The sequence below is a fragment of the Cervus canadensis genome, chromosome 6, assembly GCF_019320065.1.
Source record: "Cervus canadensis isolate Bull #8, Minnesota chromosome 6, ASM1932006v1, whole genome shotgun sequence".
NCBI lineage: Eukaryota > Metazoa > Chordata > Mammalia > Artiodactyla > Cervidae > Cervus > Cervus canadensis.
Window position 1 is genome coordinate 64286004 of NC_057391.1, and position 19751 is coordinate 64305754.

Sequence of the window (19751 nt, forward strand, 5' to 3'; positions counted from 1 at the left end):
GGGGGGGCGGGCAGCCCGAGCGGGGGCGCGGCGCGCTGGGGGCCTCCGCGGCGGCGTCGCCGTGTTCGCCGCTGTGGCCGCCGTGTTCACCCTCACGCTGCCCCCCTCGGTGCCCGGGGGCGACTCGGGTAATGTACTCTCAAGGTCGTCCCTGCTGTCCCCTCCCTGATCCTCACCGTTCCCACGAGGTCTGGTCAGTTCGCTCACTCCATTCTCCCCGCCGGGGCCCCCCGTAGTGTTTTGCGTGTCAAAACCAATCTCTGTGTTTTCATTTCTGTAATTTTCCTGTAGTTCTGGTCTCTTGTAGTTTTCAGGCTTTCGAGGCAGGGCTGGTTGGTTTCGCCTGATGGGACTTAACTGACCGCTCCACTTCTCCAGATCATCTTCCTTGCCTTGAGTTTTTGCTTTCCATTCCTTTTTCGTCCACAGATACCAGTGTTACTTACAGAGTCTTTGTCGTGTACCAGACAAAGGGCTGACAGGAGCCGCGAACAAGTTTCATGGAGAGGGTTGTAGTGCGGGCAGAGGCAATACACAAACTACTGAATAAACACAACGTATTGGGAGGAGAAGTTATTGGAGACAGTAAGAGGAAAATGTGATTGATAGTGAGGTAGGCAGTGGCTCTATCCGGATGGCTAGTCCGGAAAGGCCTTTAATAAGGTGATATTTTAGCTGAAATCTGAACATTGAAAAGCAACCAGCCTTGCAGACTATTTGCGGGAGAATATTTAAAATAGTGGAAACCAGTTGTGGCTTAAAGCTGCTTCTATTGAAAAGCGTGAGTCGGGGGCTATTTAAATCACATGAATAATCGTTGCCTATTTGGGATGAGAGGCAGATGCAGGTTTTGGTTTGTTGTCAAACTGATCCTCTAATACTGCCTAATAATGATCAGTAATTTTGTCAGAATGGTGCTGAAACTTTGAGTAGTCAATCTATAGACTGAAAAAAACTGAGCACCTTAGTTTGTGCATAGAATACCCCCAAATTAAGTGGCTTAAAACAACAAACGGTTATTCTCTCACATGTTCTGTTGATCAGGAATCTGGGTACAGTTTAAGTGGGTGCTCTTATCCAGTACAAGTCTGTTGTCCTGGTTTGGGCTGGGGTGCAGTCAACTCAAAGGTTCAACCTAACAAGGATTAAATTCTAAACTTCATCCAGCTCTTTGATGTGGGGGTTTCACAGAGAGAGAGAGATGGCACCTCTGCCTACAGCTCTGTCATTTTGTAACCCAATCTTGGCAGTAGCAGACCACTGCCCTGTTTTATTCTTGGAAATGAGTCAGTATGTCCAGCCCACACTCAACGGCAGAAGGTTATCCAGTGAGAATACTGGAATTTTGGAGTTTTAGAGGCCGTCCTCAAGGCTGCCTACCACATTGAAGATCCCTGATAATCCTTTTACACATTACCTTTATTTTTTCTTTCAGATCCTATTGAATAGGAGCAGTGTTTCATTAGTATAGTGGGGAATGGAGTTACCATATTTCCAAGTTTTATACTAAATAATAGAACTAACTTTATAGTTGTGAGAGCTTTGATTTTGGAGAGTATTACTTACAGGTTGAATAGTTCTGTGCCTTTGGAAAAAAGCATTGGTAATTCTTGACTATGGTTGTTTGAGCCTGAAGGATGAGATTAGAATGAATAATAATAACACTTGTTGAGCACCTACTATGTGCCAGGCACTGTTCAAAGTGCTTTACATAGATTGCCATTTTAATTCTCCCAGCTGCTACCCTGTGAGGTAGGTACTCATTTATTTTATAGATGACAAAACTAAGGTTAAGCTGTGTCCAGAATCACACAAGTAGAAGATAGAGGCAGCGAAGAGAAAAAATAGCCAAGTAGGTTGAATTTAGAGCATGCTGTCTTAATTAGCCTATGCTCTAAATTCTTTTAAATCTATTATCATGTATTTAGTAATGAAGTCTATTTAAAATTTAGGAAAATTTATTTAAATTCAAATAAATACTTAAATAAATTTAAATAATTATTTATTTAAATAATTTATTTTAAATTTATGTGTTACCAAGCTCAATTTCATTTTGCTGTCTGCACAGCAGGCCAGTAAATCGGGAAAACAGTTGTTGGAACAAGGACCACTTTAATTGTAAAGCTAGTAGACTGAAAAGATGGCAGACTAGCATTTCAAAAAAAAAAAAAACAACCTTGGTACATATACAATGGAATATCACTCAGTCATTAAAAAGTGAAGTAATGCCATTTGCAACAACATGGGTGTGCCTAGAGATTATCATACTGAGTGAAGTAAGTCAGACAGAAGGAGAAATATTGCATGACACCCCTTATATGTGGACTCTAAAAAGAAATGATACAAATGAACTTACTTAGAAAACAAACAAACTCACAAGCTTAGAGAAGGAACTTACCGGTTTACCAGGGGGAATGGATAGATAAGGAGTCTGGGATGGACAAGTACACACTGCTGTGTTTAAAATGGATAACCAACAAAAACCTACTGTATAGCACGTGGAACTCTGCTCAGCGTTCTGTGGCAGCCTGAATGGGAGGGGAGTTTGGGGGAGAATGAATCCATGTATACATACGGCTGAGTCCCTTTGCTGTCTACCTGAAGCTATCACAACATTGTTAATCCGCTATGCCCACTATACCAGGTTTCCCTGGCAGCTCAGCTGTAAAGAATCCACCTGCAAATGCAGGAGATAAGGGTTTGACCCCTGAATTGGGAAGATCCCCTGGAGAAGCAAATGGCAACCCACTTCAGTACTGCCTGGGAAATCCTATGGACAGGGGAGCCTGGCAGGCTACAGCCCATGGCGTCACAAAAGAGTAGGACACATCTTACCAACTAAACCACCACCACCCCAATACAAAATAAAAAGGTTGTTGTTCAGTCACCTAGTCGTGTCTGACTTTATGCCTATGGACTGCAGCATGCCAGACCTCCCTTTCCCTCACCATCTCCCTGAGTGTGCCCAAGTTCATGTTCATTGCATTAGTGATGCTGTCCAGCCATCTCATCCTGACTCCCTCTTCTGCCCTCAATCTTTCCCAGCATCAGGGACTTTTCCAGTGAGTCATCTGTTCACATCAGATGACCAAAATACTGGAGCTCCAGCATCAGTCCTTCCAGTGAATATTCAGAGTTAATCTTAAGATTGGTTTGATCTCCTTGCATCCAAGGGACTTTCAGGAGTCCTCTCCAGCACCACAGTTTGAGGGCATCAATTCTTTGGCGTTCTGCCCTCTTTACATTCCAGCTCTCAACAACTGTACATGACCACTGGAAAGACCATAGCCTTGACTATACGGACCTTTGTCAGCAGAGTAATGTCTCTGCTTTTCAACACACCATCTAGGTTTGTCATCGTTTAACTGTCCAGAAGCAATTGTCTTCTGATTTCATGGCTGCAGTCTCCATCTGCAGTGATTTTGGAACCCAAGAAGAGAAAATCTGTCTCTATTTCCACCATTTCCCCTTCTATTTGCCATGTAGTAATGGGGCCAGGTGCCATGATCTTAGGTTTTTTTAGTTCCTCTAAACTTTCTGCCATTAGAGTGGTATCGTCTGCATATCTGAGGTTGTTGATGTTTCTCCCACCTATCTTGATTGCCCCTTATAACTCATCCAGCCTGGCATTTCTCATGATGTGCTCAGCGTGTAGGTTAAACAAACAGGGTGACAGCAGACAGCCCTGTCATACTCCTTTCATGATCTTGAACCAATCAGTTGTTCCATACAGGATTCTAACTGTTGCTTTTTGACCCGCATTCAGGTTTCTCAGGAGACAGGTGAGATGGTCTGGTATTCCCATCTAAGAGTTTTCCACAGTTTGTCATGATCCATACAGTCAAAGACTTTGGTGTAGTTGATGAAACAGAAAGATGTTTTTCTGAAATTCCCTTACTTTCTCTATAATCCAATTAAGGTTAACAATTTGATCTTCAGTTCTTCTTCCTTTTCTAAACCCAGTTTGGACATCTGGAAGTTCTTGGTTCACATAATGCTGAAGCCTAGCATGCAGGATTTTAAGCATGGCCTTATTAGTATGGGAGATCTGCACAATTGTCCGATGGTTAGCACATTTTTTGTACTACCCTTCTTGGGAATTGGGATGAGAATTGACCTTTTCTAGTCCTATGGCTACTGCTGGGTCTTCCAGATTTGCTGACATTGTTTAGTTGCTCAGTCATGTCCGACTCTTTGGGACCCCATGGACTGCTACACGCCAGGTTTTCCTTTCCTTCCCCATCTTCTGGGACTTGCTCAAACTATGTCCATTAAGTCGGTGATGCCATCCAACCATCTCAACCTCTGTCATCCCCTTCTCTTCCTGCTTTCATTCTTTCCCAGCATCAGGGTCTTTTCTAATGAGTCAGCTCTTCGCATCAGGTGGCCAAAGTATTAGAGTTTCAGCTTCAGCATCAGTCCTTCCAATGAATATTCAGAACTGATTTCCTTTAGGATTGACTGGTTTGATCTTCCAGTCTAAGGGACTGTCAAGAGTCTTCTCCAACACCACAGTTCAAAAGCATCAATTCTTCGGTGCTCAGCCTTCTTTATGGTCCAACTCTCACATCCATATGTGAGTACTGGAAAAACCATAGCTTTGACTAGATGAACCTTTGTCAGCAAAGTAATGTCTCTGCTTTTTAATATGCTATCTAGGTTTGTCATAGCTTTTCTTCCAAGGAGAAGTGTCCTTTAATTTCATGGCTGCAGTCAACATCTGCAGTGATTTTGGAGCCCGAGAAAATAAAGCCTCACTGTTTCCATTGTTTCCCCATCTATTTGCCATGAAATGATGGGACCGGATGCCATGATCTTCATTTATTTGAATGTTGAGTTTTAAGCCAGCTTTTTCACTATCCTCTTTCACTTTCATCAAGAGGCTCTTAAGTTCTTCTTCACTTTCTGCCATAAGGGTGGTGTCATCTGCATATCTGAGGTTATTGATATTTCTCCCAACAACTTTCATTCCAGCTTGTGCTTCATCTAGCCCAGCATTTTGCATGATGTACTCTGCATATAAGTTAAATAAACAGGGTGACAAATTGCTGACATAATGAATGCAAAACCTGATGTCATCATCCTTTAAGGATTTGAATAGTTCTGCTGGAATTTCATCACATCCACTAGCTTTATTAGCAGCAGTGCTTCTTAAGGCCCTCTTGACTTTGCGCTCCAGGATGTCTGGCTCTGGGTCACTAACCACACCATTGTAATAATCCGGTTCATTAAGATCTTTTTTATACAGTTCTTCCATGTATTCTTTCCATCTCTTCTTGGTCTCTTCAGGGTCTATTAGGTCTCTACCATTTTTATCCTTTATTGTGCCCGGCTTTGGGTGGAATGTTCCCTAGATGTTTCCAGTTTTCCTAAAGAGATCTCTAGTCTTTCCCCTTTAGTTGTTTTCTATTATTAAGCACTGTTCATTGAAGAAGGTCTTCTTGTCTCTCCTAGCTATTCTTTGGAACTCTGCATTTAATTGGATGTACTTTTCCCTCTCTCCTTTGCTTTCCACTTTTCTTCATTCTTCTACTATTTGTAAAGTCTCCTCAGATACCACTTTGCCTTCTTGCTTTTCTTTTTCTTTGGAATGGTTTTGTTCGTCACCTCCTATACAATATGTGGACTTCTGTCCTTAGTTCTTCAGGCACTCTTTTAACTAGATCTAATCCCTTGAATCTATTCATTACCTTTACTGTGAATTCATGCGGGATTTGATTTAAGTCATACCTGACTGGCCGAGTGTTTTTCCCGGTTTTCTTTGTGCTGTGCTTTGTCGCTCAGTCGTGTACAACTCTTGGCGACCCTGTGGACTCTGTCCACGGGGATTCTCCAGGCAAGAATCTAGAGTGGGTTGCCATGCCCTCCTCCAGGGGATCTTCCCAATCCTGGGATGGAATCCAGGTCTCCCACATTGCAGACAGATTCTTTACCATCTGAGCCACCAGAGAATCTTCTACGAGAAGCTGATGATCTGAGCCACAGTCAGCTCCAGGTCTTATTTTTGCTAACTGTATACAGCTTCTCCATCTTTGACTACAAAGAATGTAATCAATTTGATTTCAGTATTGACCATTTGGTGATGTCCATGTGTAAAGTAATCTCTTGATTTGTTGAAAAAGGGTATATGCTATGACTAGTACATTCTCTTGGCAGAATTCAGTTAGCCTTTGCCCTGCTTCATTTTGTTTTCCAAGGCCAAACTTGACTGTTACTCCAGGTATATCTTGACTTTTCTACTTTTGCATTCCAATCTCCAGTGATGAATAGAACATCTTTTTTCAGTGTTAGTTTTAGGAGATCTTCTAGGTCTTCATAGAACTGATAAGCTTCTTTGGCATCGGTGGTAGAGGCATAGACTTGGATTACTGTGATGTTGAATGGCTTGCCTTGGAAATGAACTGAAATCATTCTGTCATTTTTGAGGTTACACCCAAGTACTATACAAGTACAGTTTCGGACTCTTCTGTTGATTATGAGGGCTACACCACCACCACCCCAATACAAAATAAAAAGTTTATATACACATACACAAAAAAACTTAACCTAAATTTGGGTTCCTTTTATACAGAAGAGGGGGAGAGTCCACTGTGGTGCTGACCAGTAGCTGAGCAGGGCTACTATATCTGGCGCCTGCTCCACACCATTACAATTGTTGCTTTGTTTTCATTAATAATGTCTTTTATTTTTTTCCCAAAAGAATAAAGTTATCTATTCACTTAGAGTTATCAGACTTTTTAGGTATTCTGATTTGTTTAATTTGACGCTAGATAGTAGTTGCTTCTAATATTTTTGTTCATTTTTTTTGAGAATGCTAAATAAACTTTTCCAGTGTTGCCAGTAGAATTTGTATAATCACATCTTTGTGATTCTGTAATTCTGCTTATATGTTTAATGTACTGTTCTCTTTGAATTTCATGTTTATGAATTTTTTTTAACCAATAAACAGAATGCATCTCAAGACCAACATAAAGCATATACTCTTCTTCCTGATAAGTCTTAAATTATACTTCATGAATCCATCACATTGTGTGACCTAGCCAAAACTATTTTTTGTACCACTTGATACTAATTGTTGATTTATGGGCAAAAGCATTCCTGGTCATTTAGAGGAAAGGTTGGGAATCTAGCCTTCACTTGTGTTTGTTATTCTTGGGAAAAATAAATTAGCTTATATGTGTATTTATATGTTTTTAACATATAGAGGGATCTGGGTTATGGAAAGGTGAAGCATCTACTAACTACTCTGAGTTTGCCACCCATTTGTGTCCCAGAGAAAGCTGTGGTTCTCAAGCTTGAATATATTGATACTTGAGAATTGCCTGGAAAACATGGGCCCTGATTCCAGAGGGTGTCATGTGAGTAGATTTGGATTATGGTCAAGGAATCTTCATTTCTAAAAGGCATCCAGGTAATTCTGATGCAGGTTATATATGATGTAGGACTTATATTTGACAAATTGTTTGTTGCTAAGTACTGTCCAACTCTTTTGGACCCCATGGACTATAGCCTGCCAGGCTCCTCTGTCCATGGGATTTCCCCGGCAAGAAAACTGGAGTGGGTTGCCATTTTCTTCTCCAGGGATCTTCTTGGTCCAGGGATCAAACCCACGTCTCCTGCATTGCAGGTGGATGCTTTACCACTGAGCCACCAAACCCTAGTGTAAAGGGTTGATTGAGGGAAAGCAAGGTGCCAGAAGACTTTTTTTTTTTAACGATTTTTCTTTTTATCATATTCAATTTTAAGAGTAGTGCTTCTCTTCAGCTTTTTATCAAGGGTACATAATAGACTTTGAATACTAGCATCTTTTCTACTTAGATTTTAATTCACATACAAAGAGTTGGTGATGGAGGTTTGTAACATTCAAGATTCATCTTTCTACCAACAACTCCCACAAAGAATAACAATATATTGACTTTTCAATTGGTAAAAAGAAGTTAGAGAAAATAGGGCATTTTTCTTAATGTTAAATGTAATTCTAAATACATTTTTATATGAGGAGAATGAATAGCAACCTTGAAAATCTGAACTGAACTGTGCTTCATTGCACGGGAATGTAAGAATCAGAAATTAATTAAAACCTTTTGGGACTGAAGACATAAGAGCAAAACCCATTCTAGAGTAGAAAATGATAAATACAGTTTTGGTAACAATATCTACAAAGGGAAAGTTATTTTAAGCATTTTAAAACCATGAATGATTTGTGTAAGATACAAAAAGGGCTTTTGTCTTCTAAGACGTTCTTGAATTTCTCTGGAAGACTTCAACAATGTCCTTAAGTAAGTGACTTAAGTGAGCAGTATCTGTCTTTCATGCCCTTGTGGGGCTTCTCTGAAGTGAGCAATTATCCCACCTGATGGGGATGTCTGAGTAACAAGGATGACAACATGATAGGTCTTTTTGTCATCTTCTGTGTGCGGGACTCTTCTGGGTGGCACAAGGAGGGAGAGGTGCCGATGTCTTCTTGACAGAACCCTGAAATGGATAACTTAGTGGAAAAGACAAAACAACTCACCGGAATAGAAAGCAATCTAAAGAAGTGCTAAATAGGTTCAAGCAGGTTCTATGAAGGAGGCAGAAGTGATGAATTCTGATGGGTGAAGCTGGGGAGGGGTATGTGTAGAAAGGTGTCACTGAGAAGGTAACAATTGAACCAGGCCTGGAAAGATTTAGCAGAGAATGCTGGGTGAGAAAGTGAGTGATAAAAGGTGCAAAAGAGGACCATTTCAGAGTAACAGTGGGGAGTCTGATCTGACAGAGGTGAGCCTAAGTTTCATGGACTTAAGCCTTGGAAAAGGAACCAGAAGCTGTAGAGGGCTTAGGTGTCACGATGAGGAATCAACCTCATTCAGTGGGCAGAGAGCAGCCATTGAGAAATTTTAGACTAAGAAAACAATCTGACCTTTTGTGGGTGGGGGTGGCAGTAATTAGTGATTTCAGTGGGAAGATGAATTGAAATAGAACATTGGTCAAAAGCTATTGCCATAGCCCAGGACGAGAGAAAAGTTTAAAATATGATCTGGGCTCTAGAAATGAAGGACATTGATAGCCACTGAAGGATAGAAAATAGACATTAATACATTTTCTGATAGATAATTTTTAACTTTCATAAATCAGTTAATATTGATTGATTTCTTAAACTGTACAGTATTATGTGTATAGGAATGAATCAGAAATAGTCCCTAGATACTAAAAGTACTATCAAATAGACACTGAATTACTACATCATAATTTTAGAAGTAATTGCTAATGGTGAGGAATTACAAAGAACTATGTAAATGACATGGTGATTCAATGGTTTGAAAAAAAAATGTGCTGTGGTAATCAAACCTTGCCAAAATAACCTGCAGTTAATAAGCATTTGGCAATTGTTTAAAAATATCCAATGTAATTAATGTAGAGAAGGTATCTAAATGCCAGCTTAGGGCGGAAAGGCACATTTTATAGACTGTTCAAATCCAGCTTCTGCACATTTTTACATATAAGGTTACATTTTTACAGGCAGTTTTGCACTAAATTCTTGAGGGATAACATAGCGTTCTACACTAATGCTCTGTAAGAATTTTTATATATTTGCAAGTGTAAACAACCTTCAGAACAGAAAGTAAGCTTTTTTGAAAAACTGAAGTATACTTGATTTACAATGTGTGTTTCTGGTGTACAGAAAAGTAATTCAGTTATACATATTACATATTCTTCATTATAGGTTATTGCAAGATACTGAATATTATTCCCTGTGCTATATAGTAGGAGTTTGTTTAAAATAAGCATTTTTAGAAACTAGAATTCACCTATATTTCCACTGACCAGTTATTAAAAACTGTCAAAGATAGTTTGTTCAATGAGACCTAAGGGAGAAAATACTCTGAGACTATTTCATGCTGTTAAATCTCTACAGATTTACAGTTTTATCCAGTCAAATTAATGCAAAACCCCAATGCAAGCATTTGGATTTTGAAAACTTTGGAGGAGTGTCATTTTCTAATAGTAATTATTGGTTTTACATTATTTTTTCACAGGGGAACTGATCACAGCCGCACATGAGCTTGGAGTAAGTATTAGTTTTATTGTTTAATCAATGCTCTCATTAACAGTTTTAGGAATTAAGAAAGTTTAATTAAGCATGGAGTAAAGTAGATTAATTTATTTTCAAACCCCAGTTTTTAGTAACTTATAAGTACAGTACGTGACAATTTACTTTAAGTTTTAAATCCAATTAAACTAAATTATAAAGCAAAGCCTTTACTATATATACAGTAGCTGGCTTATTATCACCCCAAATTTTGTATAAGCTATGGAGAATAAAATAAATCGGGTTAACACTTTTAATAAGTTTATTATTTAATAAACTTTATTATGGTGTATGATCCCTTTAGGCAAGACCTTAGGACTGTCAGCATGGTGGTAATCCGATAGCAGTGTGGTCTTTCAACTTTCTAACCAATACGATATTTCAGAACCCGCTTTTTTTCAGTAGCCTTTTAAATGACCCTAATGTACTGTGAACCCAGAGAGCAAACTGCTTAAGGACTGACAATGAAATATGTCACCCTTTCTCTAGGTGACACACCATGTGATAGACACTGCCAAATCCACTAAAGAAAATATTTATTTGTATTGGCACAGGAGGATTACAATAGAAAACCACTATTCAAACATTTAGTCATTGTCTCTTAATCTTTACACTTGCCTGGGAAAAGGGCTACTTTTCGATTAAAGCCAGTGTGACTCTTCCTTTAAAACTAGATGAAAACCTTCTGACTGTTGCTAATTTTCCCTTAGGTTGCCCATCCTCCTGGCTATCCTTTGTTTACTCTGGTGGCTAAACTGGCAATTCTACTATTTCCTTTTGGTTCAGTTGCCTACCGAGTCAATCTGCTGTGTGGCTTATTTGGAGCAGTAGCTGCAGCTTTACTTTTTATCACCGTTTTCAGGTAAAGTAGTTGATTAGTTAAAATTAATTTTGACTAATTGGAGAAGGAGCTTTCTTATGGCCCATGTATATACATGACCAAAAAAAAAAACCTTTTGTTGCTTGAATGGTTTTCCTAATCACTCATGTGATTTCACTTTCTCAATTTACAGTAATTTCATTTGCGTTTGACCCTCAAATGATTACACAGTTGGTTCTGCTTCATACAGTGGAGAGAAGGTGTCACTAGTTCATTATCACAATTCTCTGTTTAGGCAGAACTAATAAGGTTTGTCATTTTAGGAAGATGCAGATGGGCCAGTTTAATTTAACAGTATGAAGTTCTTCTTTTGGTAAATGGTAAATATTATTTAATTACTCACAGTATTGCTGATAGGCAGCTGCCTATCAGGTCCAGAGTTAATACCTAATGATATTGTATTTTAAATATGCACATGCATACATTTTGAAATGAGGCTGTTAACTAAGGGAATCATTTTGGGAATGTGGTTTTAGTAAGGTTTCACTTTGTTGCAGGATAGCTGTAGGGAAGACAGGCAAATGAGACGCCACTTACTTCATAATGAAAGGCTTTCCTAGTTTGGAAGGCTACCCTGCTTTTAAAAAAACAGGTCATTAGTTTAGGATATTGGTAATCTCCATTTGTCTTTGCTGTTTCTCTCGCTTTCAGTACTCAGTCTAACCTATGCCTGAAAGGATTATAGTAAAAACTACAAATTAGGGAAAACCAAGTTAAAACATTTCTTTCAAAAAGTATTGCAGATTTTATTATAAAAACAAATAATTTTGTATGTAAATATAGTATAATTTGAATAGAACATTTCAAATGTCATTTTTGGAGACTGTTTTATATACATTTGTCTTATTACTACCCTTTGACTAAATTCTTTCTAAATTCCCCTTTGCTTGTTTGTAAGAAGGTAAAAGTTACTAACTATGGCTAAAACTTACTATTAAATCTGTTTGTGGAAAGTTTCAGATTCAAAATTGTAATTGTTGATCATCGACTAAACGTTTATCTGTATTATTTAATTTGTTTTTAGTTCAGTCTTACAGGTTTTCAGTGATAGCCATATCTTTAAGTATGAAATGTTTAAAATAACATTTTTGCTTAGATTAATTAGTATTATGAATACTTTCTTTTTCTAAATGACTAGAGTAATTATTAGAATTTTCCTTCTGGTCTTTTATAATTAAGGCTGTGTCATTATTTTCATTGAGAGAAAAACTATTTTAAATATCTAGGATGAAATTTAGAACATACCAGTTCTGTATTAAATGTATGAGTTACTAATTTTCATAAGATGTTTAAGACAAAGCCATTTTTTTAAAAAAAACTAATATTTGTTTTGCTAGTTCATTTGTATTTTAGATTATTTCTACAACATATACACACATTTAACTGCTATAGCTATCTCTTAAAGCAAGTAAAGCTATTTGTTTTCTAAAACTTTTCCATGGTTTTTTGTTATGTTAATTGTTGATGCCCTTCCCCATAAAAACCACTGCAAAAATCATATATAAATTCTTTGTATTTCCAGAATCTGAATAGTTTGAGACAGTAATTTTCCTTTGAGTTGTCTGCATTTTAAAATAGCTTTAATTATTATGCTTGATTATAATGGGTTTTAGATCAGCACACAGACCTGTGACCATTTTATTTTAGTATACAGTCTTAATGATAAATTCATATACTTACTGACATGTTTTAAAACAAAAACTCTTTATAGACTGGATATTTGCTTAGTTTTAGTAATCTCGTACTTTGGAAAAGTTATTTTCTTCTGAAATGTGTCCTAACAATATTATCTCTCATGTAATTTTAATATGAAAATACTTCATTATTTTGAATACAAATAATTGACAAGGTACACGTCCTTTGGGAACAACCTAGTTCAAGTGGCAAATCTGTTTTGTCAAACAATGGCCACCCTTCGGGAAAGAGCAAGCCATCTCTATGGTAATAGGACTAACAGTAGCCTATTGATCGAGTGGAAGAAGACATTATACAATGTCAGCTGGCTTGTTACAATTTCATTTGTCAAATGACCTGAACTTAACCTTTAAAACCTTCCTTCTGTGAATATAAACCCAACAGCAGGACGCGGTTTTTGTGCAGCCATTACAGTGACGGCTTTTTTCCAGTCCTAGCGTACCTTAAATGTATTCCTTCACAGGTTGACTCCTTCATCAGAACTCATTCAGAAGACATTTCACTACTTTATTTATCTACCGACCAAGTCATCATTCCATTTTCTTGTTGAATATTGAGGGGTTTTGATCCCGGAGACAGTTGTATTCTTTCTTTCCCCCATCACTTAAGAGAACATTACTGTACATGTAGGATTAGTGCTGACTGGTGTGCAGGAAATTAATTCTTTTAACAGGTTTAGGTTTTTTTCAGGTAATTGTTCACAGAGCATTCACTATATTTAGCTCTTGGGGTGGACATAAAGACCTTCTGTACCTTTTAAACGAAGATTGTATTTCAAAAGCAAATTTCTGTTTAAATATGTTGATGTAAAAAGCTCCATTTTTTTTCAGTAAACATGACTTGGATTAAAAGACCAGTTACTTCGTTGTTTCCAATTACTATGTAATTTTTGCTTTTCTTTCATCTTTCTTTTGCTTTTAAAAGCCTATAAGATGTCATTAACACTGCATTTTTTGTCAATCTTTCTTAATGGTTGGCAAAAATTCTTTTATATTTGCTGAGGTAGAAAGGATATGAGTAAAACAGTACATTGAAAGCTGTATGTGTCACTGTACTTTATTGAATTAAAAATAGTAAGATTGGGGCAGTTATTTCTGCATGTATTTATTTACATAGTGTCCCCTTTGGGGGTATTTTAAAGCATGATTATGTTAAAGGAGTTTAATCTAATACATTTCATTTATAGGAAATAATATTCATTTTATTAATGTGTACATCTGTGCACTTAAAACTCTGTACTACAGTTAAGTGATTTAGAGGAACTGGAATTTTTTTTTTCCCTGAAGGCCAATGAAGTAAATGATTTTTTAGTTTGACAGAAGGGTATTTAAAAGTGTCATATTTGAAATTTGCAAATCCTATTAATACAAAAAAGTAAAAGTTATAGGTCCTATAAATTACTAATAAGAACATTGTTTAGCTTTGCTTAGTACATGAATTGCAAACTTATTTTCTAAAAACCTCAGACTAAATCCTGTCAACATGCACTTAGTAAGGAAGGAATACTGAACTCACTGTCATTAATATCAACATGCTTCCGTTGTCTGTGTTCTGGTATCACTAGCAGAGAATGGACCCTGTTGACAGTATCATATAACAATCCTTTACTGGAGGGAAGATTTAAATTGCTTATGATCTCAGATGAAAGCATCTCTAGTATCCTATTTTTTTGATAAGTTCCAGGGCAGGGAATATGTTCTCAACAGGCTTGAGAGTCAGCATATCCTTTTCAAGCTAGTATGGGCCAAATGGAACTCATGAGCAGAACTCATTCAGCAACATTTGTTGTGCACTCATATGAATTGAAAGTAAATTTTTTTTTAGTTTTTATAATCAAAATTCAGTGCTTATTTTAGAGAAAAGTAAAGTTACTCTTAAATAAAAATTTTTTTAAATCTTTTTTTCTAAAAGGATTGTTTCAGGAAGCTTGCATTAAAAAACTTTATAACTCCATTAAGGTTGTACAGTAAGAAATCAGATCTCTTTAATATCAAGCAGGTTCCCTAGAATATGTAAATATTAATTATAATTAAAGGTATCTTGAAACTCTGCCTGCTTACTACAAAGAACTTACAGCCAATTTCAGTGATATCTAAATACCTCCTGGTAGATTGTTTTGTGCCAGTATTTTGTTTATGCAGTATTTTATTTTTTATACATTATGTATTTCTAAACATTCTGCCACTACTAAAAATTAATTTGATTAAACTTTTGGAATAGGAACACTTGATCCTGAGCGCTGTGTCTGCTATTCTTAGGGTTTCAGCTAAGATTCCATTCAATAAAGAATTGAAAATTAAAATGCCATACCTTAGAGGATGTAGAATCTCCTGCTTAAGAGACATTTGGATTTTCCAGCTCAAAGAGTATTTTAGATTATTGCCATAGAGAATAATGTGAAGCTCTTCCTAATTTCAGAGGTAACTATGCATAAGTAACAAATATTCACCAAGTTTTTGTAGTTGAAGAAGAATGGAAAGTACTGGAGCATTAATTTCCATTCAGGAGAATATCTCTCTTGATCCCTGGTTAATTGATCATATATTTCTCTCATACTTGTATGAAAATTGCATTGACTCAGACTGGCTAAGCATATTAAGAGCTTGGTTCATTTGCATTTTCTTATAAGTAGAGGGCCATATTAGGCTCAAATAGCAGCACTTCATTTTGAAGGGAAAAAAGCAGGGCAAAAACTCTTTTTTAAGACTGTAGAGTCTTTTCTGACAGCTAGTCAGAGTTAGAATTAGTTCAAGGAAATGTTAATAATGCACTGCCTGGCCTAATCCCTTTGATATCACCAGGTATCCTCCTGTTCATGGGTTAATTGCTTTAAAAGCAAAGGCAATATTCTGAGCGGTGGGCCGCTTCACCTTTTCACAGCTGTTACCATTGAGTGACAACTAAATCCCATGTGTAAGATGAGGAAGAGCTCAATCTCCAATTGGGAGAAAATTTATGTAAACCACAATCCCTTCAGAATGTGCGGAAGTCATAGACTTTCTTGATTTACTCTGCTTTTCCCAGAAAGCTCTATTGTTCACTTTCCTAAGTCCCATCAACCCTTTGTAGCAGAATATCACAGCGGCAGCAGATAGCTTGAAATATATAAATGCTATCATAGCTCTGATTAATAGCAGTGCTTATGAGTCAAGTCTGATAACAGTGCAGCTCTCCACTCAATTTCAGATACTGCTAATGGAATCTGTCTTCTCCAATTGTAATATGAGAAGGCCTAATTTGCCATGGAGCTTGGAGCTGTCACCAGTAGGGGATTGTGGGGTCAGATGGGAGCTGCCAGGTTTTTGCCCTGCAGCTTGTATCTCTCACTTTGAATAGAGCAGCCCCCTGCCTGCCAGTTAGCTGATAGGCCGCCGTGGGGTTTATGCCACTATATACAATAGGAAAGGGCTACATAGGCTGACTTTATAATTGTGAAGCTAGCTCATATTTCCACAGCTACTGTGCTGCATAATTTCTAATAAGTGGTTTTAACAAATGTCAGATTATGAAAAGTTTCCCCAATTACAAAAACTTATAAAACATTTAAATTGCTAAATCTGTTTCCTGCCGAGATTTTTGCCACTGGAACTAGTCATCTGTCATTATGGCTATAATAATAAATGTATACATTTCTTAAAGTTGCAAATAAAATGATAAATCGTAACTCATAGATTTCCTGCTTTTCAAAGCCATAAAAAGTAGAAAACACTCAAGGAATTGAAATATTACTATATACTTTATAACTTTGCATAATAAGACAACTTTGTATTAAATCTCTATTGTTTAGTAAGTTGGTTAGTGTTGCTAGTGAAAATAGTTGAATATCCCCATTCTGTTGATCTTAGTTATTTGGCTCTTTTAAGTTTACTTCATTTACCTTTAGGATCTTAACATTTTAAAAATTATGTAGCATTTTCTAAGTTTTCAGTTAAAAAGGAATTTGAGAATAATAATTCTGAACTATACCCTTAACCTATTTCAGTTTTGCTACCAAATACAAAATATGCTATCAAGATTGAGTAATAAGCTCATCTTGAGGCCTTGCATGTTTTTAAACATTTCAAGCAAAATTGACAAAAATCTGCTAGATTGTACCTTAAGAGGATATTGCCTTGCATAGTGCAAGTTATTTGGCATACTATGGACATTTGGTCAAATGTAAAGTAAATGATGGTGATTCCTATAAGGCTCAGTTCAGTGTTTTTCTTTTAGGTATTTGGGTATAAGTTGATGAGTAAGTTGTTCTAAGCCTTGAATAGCTCCATCATTTATTAGTTAGTTTACAAATTTTAATTCTAATGGAAATTACATGATTATATTTTATTTATGAGAACTTTTCATAATCTCGTTCCCTCTGTTTCACTTGTGCCCTTTCCCTATATGAAAGCTTTCCCATTTTTTTCCCAATTTTATTTAGTGGTTTTAAAATCAAGACTAATACTTTGTACTTTTCCTTTCAGTGCACTGGTAGTTGATATTTATGTAGCTGAAAATTCGGGGTAGAACAATCTTTTTCCTATTGATAGAGTCTCATGGAATAGAATAAACCTTGGTAGGATTTCACCTGGAGTAAAAGTAAATTTTTATAAAATATGGGAAAATGGGCTTATTTGCAAATTTATTAAAGATGCAAATGTTTTACATTTTTTTAGTTATGGTGGTGATGGCTTTAGATATATAACTTTAATATACCAGGCCCTAAATTATTGATTGATGTTCATTATGTCTAAACTTGAAAATGACAAGAAAAACATGTAGATTCTACTGCTCTCCAAATACCCACTGACTATAATTTGCCCCGGCTTCCCAGATGGCGCTAATGGTAAAGAACCTGCCTGCCAGGAGATATAAGAGATGTGGGTTCTATTCTGGTTTGGGAAGATCCCCTGGAGGAGGGCATGGCAACCCCTTCCAGTATTCTTGCCTGGAGAATCCCAAAGCCAGGGGAACCTGGCAGGCTACAGTCCATAGGGTGGCAAAGAGTCAGACATGACTGAAGCGACTCAGCACACATATGCATAATTTGCCCATAGAGCACTTGGCACATGTTAGATACTCAATACATATTTGTTGAAAGAGTGTTGGTGAACTGCTGCTGAATGAGAGAAGTTCAGCTGAAACTGAAGATCTTTCCCGTCAATGGCTTAGTTTCCCAGTTTGACGTCTCCAGGTGCATTAAGAGAAATCTATGGGTGAGATGATTTTGCGAATGAGAGCCAGAGGTAATATGTAAATAATCTTCATGAACAAGACTCAGAAGGATAAGAACTTGGGAGGATGGGAGCCATAGATTTGCCACTAATTGTATCCTGCTTTACTGTATCTCTTCCCTGTAATCTGCTGCATTTTAAGTCATCAATATGAGTTGACACTAAAAATAATTTTTTTAACAAGAATGCTCAGATGCATTGTGGCCTTCCTACTTGTACTTACTTCAAGTAGGAGTTTTCAGCATTCAAGGAGCATAGTGTACCCTCCATGTTGGGTTCTTTGCACACTGAAGACAAATACATTCATGAATTTTATGAAGCACGTCAAATGTGTGTTCTGAAAGAATTTCAGTTTTCTGTTATTTGTCTTTTGATTGAGGGTTAGACAAACATGTGACTACACATGAAAATCAAATACTGTGTAGCAGAAAGAAAAATACACCTTATCATCAATAGCAAACCTGTGTCAATGGTGTAAATCTTAACCCACCCACCCCCCAATTTATCCATTGTGTCAACAGATGAATAGCATTCCACCAGTGAGAAAACTACTGCACAATCAGTACCTTTCTTAGGAATCTCGTCTGGGTCTCGTAGAATTCTGAGCCTCACATTTGTTAGGATTCTCTGAGAAGCATCACATATTCCTCACCCGAGAAGAGAATTTTTCCATTCTCTGGGTGAAATTTTAAATATTTGGCAACCCTTCTTATCCTGTCTGTCATACTCCTGGTATATCTTTCCTCAGTGACTGACCACTGTGATCCCCTGGAATGTGAACTCCATGGTTTTAGCCTTAGCCCAAGTAAAAAGCAATGAGGAAAATTTGTTTATTGCAAATATACTGCAAAATACATTTTTTGTGTCACATGTATGTAATATGTATTTATTAATACAAAACAAACTTCAGTAGCTTTTAGATTATTTGTTATTTTGAATCATCTGTATTATTACCTTATTCTGTTAGTCTGAGACCTTGAAAATTAATAGTATAAAAACTTGATTTTGATTGTTGACATGTGACTATTTTTTAAAATACAATGGTTGTCTTACTGAAATTTCATAGTAATGTTTGAAGTGTGTGTTCTTTATATGGCCTCATAAGATGTTATCTTTCTGTAAGTCATGTTAGATTGTAAAATATGTATTTTACTTGAAGAAATAGCTCCCTTGATATCCTTCTGTGAGGTTCTATGAGCCTCTCGATTGAGAATAGAAAACATTTTTCTCATATTATATATATATATATAATTTATCATAAGTTACTCTTTAATTAAAGTGGAAAATATTTTAGATTATTTTGCAATTTATTAGTGAGTTGTGCCAAAAACAGTTCTCATTTTATTCACAACTTCATTTGAATTTCTTTTTTCCCTCCAGTTTCCTATTAGTAGCAGGTTCATCATTTCAGTAGAAAACTGTTTGTCTTTTAAATTTAAATGAGCTAATTTTAAGATATCACTTTTAGCACATTAAATGTAAATAAATATATCAGTTCTTCAGTTGCTTTATAAAAAATAGCAACTACTTAAGTGTATTTATTTAAAAGAATGAAATGAAAATTAAAAGTAGACCTCCTTGATTGCCAAGTGAAAACACTTTGGTGTTTTTTTATTATGTCATTTTTCTTTGAAAAAAAAAACCAGGCTTAATCTATAGGTAGAAGACAGTTGTTTTGTCTTATTTGGGAGTTATTTATATTTACTCTCCATCTATTCATTTGACTTTATGAATGATACCAAACAGCTTATTTTGTGGGTTCAGGACAGCATTTTCACTTAAAACTCATGTTTAAATAACAAGGTCAGATTAAATATTACTTCCCTATATTTTTAAAAGAAATATTGCTTAGCCAGAAATTTGGACTACAGTTCATTTACCAGCATTCATGCAT

General features: G+C 36.6%; 1 protein-coding gene across 1 annotated transcript in view; it reads left to right on the forward strand.

Moving 5' to 3' along the window:
* TMEM260 (transmembrane protein 260) overlaps positions 1-19751 on the forward strand; it is a 71096-nt gene that overhangs the window by 124 nt on the left and 51221 nt on the right. Inside the window, 3 exon segments of the mRNA XM_043472174.1 lie at positions 2-128; positions 10020-10051; positions 10783-10934. Coding sequence (XP_043328109.1) covers positions 2-128; positions 10020-10051; positions 10783-10934 — 311 coding nt within the window.